Source organism: Haplochromis burtoni, unplaced genomic scaffold, assembly GCF_018398535.1.
Source record: "Haplochromis burtoni strain Fernald_Lab_line unplaced genomic scaffold, NCSU_Asbu1 Contig_267, whole genome shotgun sequence".
Lineage (NCBI taxonomy): Eukaryota > Metazoa > Chordata > Actinopteri > Cichliformes > Cichlidae > Haplochromis > Haplochromis burtoni.
Genome location: NW_024582628.1, coordinates 280,133 through 289,368, shown reverse-complemented (window position 1 = coordinate 289,368; position 9,236 = coordinate 280,133). Strand labels below are relative to the sequence as shown.

At 40.7% G+C, this 9,236-nt stretch overlaps 1 protein-coding gene across 2 annotated transcripts in view; it reads left to right on the top strand.

Moving 5' to 3' along the window:
• LOC102300237 (protein mono-ADP-ribosyltransferase PARP12) overlaps positions 1-9,002 on the top strand; it is a 28,209-nt gene extending 19,207 nt beyond the window's left edge. Inside the window, exons 4-13 of one of the 2 annotated variants that reach the window (XM_005939233.3) lie at positions 907-1,314; positions 1,404-1,454; positions 1,542-1,668; positions 4,089-4,254; positions 4,590-4,710; positions 4,825-4,921; positions 5,713-5,788; positions 6,422-6,552; positions 6,808-6,950; positions 7,187-9,002. In XM_005939233.3, coding sequence (XP_005939295.1) covers positions 907-1,314; positions 1,404-1,454; positions 1,542-1,668; positions 4,089-4,254; positions 4,590-4,710; positions 4,825-4,921; positions 5,713-5,788; positions 6,422-6,552; positions 6,808-6,950; positions 7,187-7,440 — 1,574 coding nt within the window. In that variant the 3' untranslated portion in view covers positions 7,441-9,002. Of the gene's footprint in view, positions 1-605; positions 1,315-1,403; positions 1,455-1,541; positions 1,669-4,088; positions 4,255-4,589; positions 4,711-4,824; positions 4,922-5,712; positions 5,789-6,421; positions 6,553-6,807; positions 6,951-7,186 lie in introns of both variants that reach the window. The other variant, XM_005939232.3, reaches the window with a different exon arrangement.
• Positions 9,003-9,236: the final 234 nt, after the last annotated feature.

Genomic DNA, 9,236 nt, shown 5'->3' with positions numbered 1-9,236 from the left:
GGAGGCTAGACCGTCCCATTTCATAAGCCTCGCACTTCCGGCCTTAGCGGTCTTTGAGTACGCGGCCCTTGAGGATCGTTGAGGCTGCGTCGTACTTTAAGGCTGCAGACCCTGAATTGGGATACAGCCATTAACGTGGCGCACGGCGTGACGTGACAAAAGGCACATACTTTTGACTTTGCGTGACGAATTTCGTTTTCTTGTAAGACGAAGGGGAGGGGCTAGCAAAAAAAAAGTTTGGGAACCACTGTGTTAAATGAAAGTTCTTTAAATGCCTGCATTTTGTTTAATGCCCAGCAGGGGGAGATTCAAATGGTTGCATCTCTCCTTGAATTTACCTGTTTTTTAGAAGTTTATGACAAAATGACCTAAACTGATTCAAATCAAGCTTATGCTCTCAGTCTTTCCTGTCTTACTTATTTATACAGCTTACATGTACAGTGCCTTTTTAAAGTCAAAACAAAACAAACAACAACAAATCAAACAGGAATGTCAGACAGTTCTATCTATCGTTTATGTACAATATATGATTATAATCCAGGTTTGATTTACAGTCTGTGATTATAACCTTCCCTTTTCTTCTTTTCCTCTCTCCATATCTCCAGATATGCCACGACTACAACAACGGTGTTGGACTGTTTGGCAGGTGTCAGGATGGTGATGGTTGCAAGAGGCTCCACATCTGTGAGACCTACATCAGCCGTGAATGCAGCTGCTGGAAGAACCACGATTTTAATGCTCCACAGCCATTCAGAGCTTTGCAAGCTAGAGGCGTACCTGACACACTCTTTCAATCCTTGAAGGCTACTTATGCAAATAAACAAGCTTTGAAGGTGGCTCGAGTCAGTGACCATGGTCAACAAAGTCAGAGAGGCAGAGGGAGAGGTGGCCATCAGCTCAGCAGAGGTTGGAGAGATACTTGGGGCAACAGTGGCTTTAGGGGGAACAGAGGAAGCCACAGCAGCCGCCCGGTGCAGGATCAGGCCTGTTCACTTAGTGACATTGCTGCAAACATTGACGCCTTTGACCTGTACTCCAGCGATGGACTGAATGAAAGCGACGATGAAAACTCTCCCACTAGTGACATCTCTGCCGCCACTAGCGACAACGATGCGAGCAGCGAAAATGATGTAAGCCAAAACCGGACATGGCGTCCAAAAAAAGCTGCTGTGCCTTTTAGAGGGAGAGGCGGCAACAGGGGCAACCATCGGCTTTTTCAAAATACTCGTTCCTTAAGTGACGTTCGTGCTGCTGTCAGTGATGTAGCTGCTAGAGGCGGAGGATGGCAGAACAATAGACAGAGCCCTGTCAGAGGTAAACAACGGCTGGAAACACTTCTGTGGGGAGATGAACTAAAACTGCTGTCTGAATGAAGCCTGTGAAATATCTCCTGTTTCTTTCAGATAAAACAGGGATCTGCATGTACTTCATTAAAGGTCACTGCAAACATGATGGTGAGAAAGTCATGGTTAGTAAGTGTTTTAGGTTTTAATGTAGTTCTTTCTTGACTTTGATCAGCTGTCTTTCTTCTTTCTTCTTAGATCGATGTTTTAAAGCTCATGACAAGATGCCGTACCGATGGCAGGTCCAAGAGGGACACCAGTGGACTGATTTGCCCGATAATGAGACAATTGAGAGAGACTACTGTGACCCCAGTAACTCATACAGGTACTTACATTTATTCTGCAACTCAGACATCTCAATTTTAGATAAAAGGTTTGGGGGCGTTTCCAGATTTTTTGAAGGTAAAATGCTTCAGAAAGCTTTGGTTTTAGGAAGCGCTGGCTCTCTGTGATGTTAGTATGTAACAAACTGGATTGCAAGTTAATCTGATCGTTGTGTCGTCAGCGTTATTGTGTTCAGATTTGTCACACAGCTATGACGGACTTGCTCCACACGTGCAATGATGTGATTTACTGAGTGTCCTTGAAGGTGGCTGAGAGTGTATGTATGGGGGTGGGAGTTATGGAGCGTGTGTGTGTGTGTGTGTGTGTGTTCAAGAGGAGACAGAGGGATTGTTTTTATTCTTCAGGGAGCGCTCTCTTTGTTTTGGTGTTGTCTACAGCCCACAGCCGACTGTGTTACTGTTCCTAATGAACAGCTGGTACACGGAATCCCGACCGTCTCTGTCTCCTGTTGGAGGGACGCTACAATACGGCGGTTTCAGGCGCAATGCTTTGGATAAATATTAAAATAAAATATTTGATTCTTTGCTGAATTTGTAAGTTTGCTCACTTAAAGTGAAATGAACAGAATTTTATGGTAGTTTTATGTTAGTTACTTATTTTAATGGAAGCAGATAGAATATCAACATATCACAGAAAAGTTCTTTGACCTGCATGTCGCTGAGTGAACTACGGATTTGATCTCTGACATGCAGACAGAACTCTGTCTCCCCCAGTGTCACGGGAAGCTGTGTGGAGTGTGGTGGTTGCGTTTTGGTGACCAGGTTTTTATGTTTTTATGTTCAGTGTTAAGCTCATTGAGTTGACATGAATTTCCAACAAATTACCATTACTCCTGATCTCAACTGCGTTTAAAGCAGAATAGATAGAAATCTTGCTGCAACCTTAAGGTCCACCTGCTCAAGTGAACATCTTCATGATTGAGAGAAGGCTTGGGAGAAAGTGTTGTGGTCAGTCAGGCGATCTCTTTGGCCACCATGTTTGGCAGAAGAGAAATGCTGAATATGAGCTAAAGAACACTTTTACCACAGTCAAGCGCTGTTTTCTGCTAAGCGTTCAGAATGAGTTCCCCAGAATGAGGTTCTAATGGACAGTAGGTTTGAGAATCAGGATCCAGTTCTTGTAGAGAACCAGTTCCCTGTTGTCCAAATCAGCTGATTTCAGTTTGTTGGAGGAGGAAAATAGTGGCACAGTCTATAGCCTGGATATGGACTGTCCTTTTATTCTTATTGCACAAAAAAAACAGACAAGAGTGTGATGGTAAAGTGGAAACTGCATCTAGGACAGAAACAGCTGCACTATGGTGGTAACACAACTTTGGCTCTTTGCACAGAGAGCATGCTAATACTAAGCTAGCCAAGAACCCAAAGTAATGTTAAAGCCGCAGCCCATCAGCCAGAGCCTGAACTTCAACAAGTAACAAACTGATGAGCAGTCAGGCTGCAGACTCTCTTTCTACCTGTTCATGTTTCTAAAGTAGAATCACCATGGCGATCGCTCTTTGTGCTGGTTTTCATCTTTGCTCTGTGTTGGCAGCTTTTTGTTGACACCTAAATACTATGACTAGGATCATATGTGTGTCCTCGTGTCGTCATGATTTGTGTTGGTGTGCTGGACTGTAGCCTAAGGTTTGTACTATTATACTATTAACTGGTTATTATGACAGTGTGTTTTAGTATTTTAGGTAATGTAAAGAGTAATGTAACAAGTAGTTACAGTATGTACTGCATTATTTAAAAAAAGGGTTTTGTGTAATTTGTGTAATACATTTTTACATTTTTCAGTAATGACCACAAAACACAAGAAGGATGGGAAATCCCTCCAACATGCACAAACATTTGACCACACAGCATGTAATTAACTTCCATGAATGTAATGTCTTTGCTATGCTGCTTAGAGATGGTGGCGACTCAAAGCAGAGCCAGTGAAAGCCATGAAGAATTGATAATTGATATCAATCATTTAATCGGAATCGCTAAATTCTTATCAATTCCCATCCTAAATGGACAGGGCCATGCACCGTACAATCTTGAAGAGAACTTCCCTCCCGCAGCGTGACCACTGAGTGGACAGATTTTCCAGCATGGCAGTGACCCAAAACATACCAAGTCAACAAAGAAGTGGCTAAAGAAGAGCAAAGGTCATGGAGTGGCCCAGACAGTCTCCAGACCTGTCCTATAGAAAATCTGTGGAGGGAGCTGAAGCTTTGAGTTGTTCAGTGGAACCCAAGAACCTGAAGGGTTTAAAGAGTTTCTGTAAAAAGGAGTGGTCTAAGATCCCTCGCTGATGTGTGCAAACCTGATGACCGACTACAAGAAATGTCTTAATGCTGTGTTTTCAAACGACACACACGCAGTACACAGCTAGCAGTGGATTCATTTTGTTTTAATTGTGTGTCTGCAGTAGCACCAGCCCAGCCGTGCACTTTGACACGATGACCTGCGGACTGAAGCAGGTACGTCGGCTCTCGACAGAAAACTCTGTGACTGAGCCGACCTTCATCCACACCACCGAGTGGCTTTGGTACTGGCAGGATGAGTTTGGGAGGTGGAACATGTTTGCATCTGCTGTGAGTAACGACATTATTGTTATCGTATTTTAAATTTTTATGCTGTTAAGGAAAAGACAATATTAGGACATAACTCTAACAGACCGCTGTACAAACATATAAAATGTGTAACTGACTGTTTACTAAAAAGGTTGTTTGCACTCTTTGATAAACAGTGAAGACAGTCGTCTTTGCGTCACCCATTAGTTTGTCGATTGCATTTCAAAGCCTCATTTTCACCGTTGTTGTGTTTTTGTTTTACTTTTTAAAACTGAACACGACCACATTTGGAGAACAGAGCTACATTAATTTTGTCAAGAAACTTTAAAGACCTGCTCACCTTTCTTACTTTGCAGATTGGTGGACATGAAGCAGCAGACATCAACAGCACAAAGCTGGAGAAGTTGTTCCTGGGCAATAATAAAGACGTTGTGGAGTTTACTGCTGGTTCACACTCGTATTCACTCAGTTTCGAGGGTAAACAAAGAATATGGAAACTGTATCTGATCTCTGATTTCTGTGTTTTAAAAGTGGTGTCATAATCATTGCACAAGTTTAAACTTTTATTTATGTTTTTTTCTTACCCGTCAGACATGATGCAGACAAACAACCTTAATGGCACGAAGACGCTTGTGTGCAGACGGCCACGGTTTGTCTCTGCTGTAGACGTCCGAACAAAGAAAGTCAGGTACGTCATCCCAAAAGCAGCCGCAGCAGAAGCTTTTCAGACCCCTGTTTTTAAAAATTAGCCTGATGTCAGAATTATCAGCTTATTCTCTGCTGTGTTCTTACATCTGAGAAGTTCATTCTAATTGGGGAGGAGAATTCATGTTCTTCTTCAGTTTACTCTTCTCATTGAGACAATCAAAGCTCTAGATATGGTTTTATATACTTTCCTTTTCCTGTATCTAGAACTTACCACAGTATTACCTTGGAGATCTACAAAGACTTTATTTGGAACAATCTCGGGCCAAAAATCACTAGTTGATGAGATCTTTGAGCACTCAAGTGGCACTGCATTAAAAATAGGACTGTTGAGCATCTCTCTCTCCCAACTGGTCTCAGTTCCCAGACATTTGTGGACTGTTGTTAGAAAAGAGAGGGCATGCTACACATGAACGTTTTTGTTATGATGGTGCAGTTTTTCCAGTTTGAACATTCCACATGTTCTCTGTGCTCTAATGTGAAACAAATCATTGCAATCCAAAAATTGCAGCCTCAGACATAAATCTGAATTGTTAAGTTTTTGTTGGTAGTTTTTCTGATGAATTTGCAATAATAATAATAATAATCATAATAATAATCATAATAATCTTTTTAAAAATCCAGTAAAAAATCGTACTATTGTTATTACGGCTTTTAATGGGGAAAATGACGATTTTAATTTTAATTAATTTCAGTACTGATATAACTATAAATGTGTTTTGGGGTTTTAAAACGAACAATAATGAAAGCATTCCTTATCATTTCTGTTTGCAGAAGGCCTGTGGTTCAAAATGTTGGCCCAGTACCGGACAACTGGGACAAGACACAGATCCCTGAAACAGGATATTCGGTACTGTGAAAACCAACAAATGTAAAAAATATAATTTTCCTCTGTGGTTTAGCTCACAGTCAAGTTTAAGTCATTTCTAAATGTAAACATCATTGAGTAATTGTAATCTATTATTTCTTATTGTTTGCAGTGTAATTTTTAACAAAATGGGATGATTAGTACCAGATAGCTGAGGTCGTTTTTCACATGTTTGCAGATTTTAGGAGTCAACTTTCTTTAGTACGGCTGCTGAAAACTCGATGCCTCAGTTTATTCTGATATAAGACTTTCTATTTTTAATTTTCAAAAAAAAGACAGTCAATGATTTCAGTATTGCTAGATATCTGCTGTTTCTTTTTTCATTTCATTGTTTTGTTTTTTTACATCAGCACAGCCTGATTATGTCTTTCTTCAGCCAGCAAAGATGCTATGTTAGCTAAATGGAACATAATAAAGTATTCAGCAAAAAAACAAATATTTCCTTCAGCAAGTGTTGAAAAAAAGTGTTGTTTAGAAGCCAAAGTAAAAAAAAAAAGTTAATAATTTTTTCTGTTTCTGTGTTTGATGATGGTGTTTTAAAATTGTGATTACAGCTTGTTTTTGTTCAATGTTATTGTGACTGAACATTTTCTATGTTTCTCTGTTTTCTTACAGCAAATCTCGCTCCAGAGCAGCTCAAGAGAATTTAAGGAGGTTGAAGCTCTTTTCTGTAAAACCATGAGAGGCTTTGATATCATCAACATTGAGAGAATTCAGAACCAAAGTCTTTGGGCGGCCTTTCAGTTGTACGTACCGACATCCGATTAATATCCATGCATCAGCTGCTTGTTCAATTTGGCTGACAGCTTGTGTCTACGATAGATTCTAACCAGGTTATTGTATCTGTGCAAGTAGCCACCCCTGTCTGATAAAGTAACAGCATCATTTACGAAACTCATGTTGTATTAAAGTAGACTTTAAACTATTAATGGAGAAAAGAAAAGACCATGATTCACACTCTTACAGCTTGCTTTAATTTGTTTCCTGTCTCCTTTTTCAAGGCAGAAGAATCAGATGAGGACCAAAAACCGAGGGAGAGATGTGCCTGAACTAAGGCTTTTTCATGGCATCGACTCCAAATCTGTAAACACCATCTGCCACAACAACTTCGACTGCAGAACTCATGGAATGGCTTATGGCAAAGGTGAGTGGAAGAAATGTTCGTGCTGAAATAGTTATTGGTTATTCAGCACATGTTCAGCATAGATTTAAAAAGCAAAGACTCCAGCCATGCTCATCTTTGTGACACCGTGAGTCCTGTGAAGTTATTCTTATGGAAAATGTTGATTTTTCACTGTGTAATCACCTCTGCATGTTTACCAGTTTCCTTCCCCACAAATACATTTTTTCACAATTGTACCTTTTGGTGTCTAAACACAGGCAGTTACTTTGCCCGCGATGCCAAATACTCCCACGACTTCACCGGTGACGCTGACGTCCGAGCCATGTTCATCTCACGGGTGCTGGTGGGAGACTACACCAAAGGGTCCTCCGATTATTGCCAACCTCCTTCAAAAGACGGAGGGGGCATAAACCTCTATGACAGCTGTGTAGACGATGTAATGGACCCCGCCATATTTGTGGTGTTTGAGAAGCACCAGATCTACCCCGAGTACCTGATACAGTACAATTAGACAGTGTACTGGTGAAAGAAACCAGCTACCTTATTAGCTTACCAACTCAGCACAGTTTCTTTCATGTGCTGATAGTGAGACAAATGTAACTTTGAGTACTCAGAGTAGAAAAGAGATATGAGAACCACATGTTTACCATTAAGCATTTAGCAATGTTGGTAAAAATGTGTGAATTGTCCTGGGAAATACTCGGTAAAACTAGCTTCCCAGTCAGTTGCTATTTTAGGTTTAATTCAAATGATGAAAATTCTGAATAAGCAAGTTTCTTTTGTTTGTTTCGATGCTCAAACTTTTTCAACTCGACCAAATGCAAAGTGATTTTTAAAAGAAGACAAATTTCCACAAATCACAAACATTTCCAGTCAGTCTGTCTTCATGTTGCACATGAAGACATATGTGCATCTTTTGCATCTTTTATGTGCAAAAGATGCACATAAAACCAGGCTGGCACAATCCCATTTGCTGAGGTGTTTTTTTATAGAAATTACACTAACTTTTATACAAAATGTAATAATGACATTTTGTATCGCTAATGATCTTAGCATACAAAATGCTATTTTATGTATCTCCTTAATGGTGGGCCAATCTAAAGAAAAGTTTTTTAATAACATTGCAGTTATTAACATCTATTTTAAGCCATGTCTTTAAGTTTTCATATTTATCACCCTGACAATGCGATGATGTCTCCATTTGTTGTTGTTGTGACATTCAACATACGCGAAGGAATTTAGTTATACTCAACATAAATACAGAATGAAGAATTTGACAAAGCACTACAGGCTTAGCAAAAACCGCCCATAGGACAGGTTTATGTGAGTTATATAGATATGCTGCAGCGTGCTAACCATATCAGAAGAAAAGCCTGAGTGCTTTCCTCGTGATTATCTCGGGAAGTTTTATACGTCATCCACGTTTAGTGGTTATCATGCGAAAGCGTCGTACCTAAAACATATAAAAAGGGATACCGTTGGAGGCGTTTAGAGCCTCAGATTCTCGTAAGGATTTGTCCGAGACACGACGGACTGCGTGTTGGTGCCTGATGATAGCTTTGCTGTTTTAGATGACCTTTGCAACGTCAGCAGCAAGCAGGGACCAACGTCTGGGAACACGTATAGAAACAAACAGCAGCAGTGTGCGATGCTCACTGTGCTCGGAAAAGCTTGAGAAGAAGGAAAGCGAAAAACATGGACCTTCTAGTCCAGCGGTCCCCAACCTTTTTTGCGCCACGGACCGGTTTAATGTCAGACAATATTTTCCCGGACCGGTGTTCCGGGAATCCATCCTACCTGACAAACCATCCTACCTGTTGTTTGTACACATGCGCACAACACGAAATTAAGTGGCGAACCGTCCTACCTTTGTGAATATGAGCGAGAAGAATACTCCGATGGGCAAAGTTAAGTGGCAAACCGTCATGCCTACTTAAATTTGTGCTGGAATTAGGAAGTAGGATGGTTTGTCAGAGCACCGGCTTTTAAGGTGTCGCGGATAAATACAAGAGAATAAAATGATACGACCAAGACAAATATAATAATAAACCTGAATTCACTGTGTGATTGTGTAACTTTATTAGCAGCATCCTCCCGAAATGCGCCAACAACACTTGACATTAACATCCTCCTCTCTGCCCCTTAATGCTCTCTGGTCGCTATGGTAACGCGTAAATATTTATTTCAAAATAAGAGGCACAACGACAACACTGGAAAAGAGCCAGGGAAACAGAGTTAACGATAAAAACCATGAAAAACATACATTTCACAACCGAGCCTCAACTCTCGCGGCCCCGTACCCAGCGA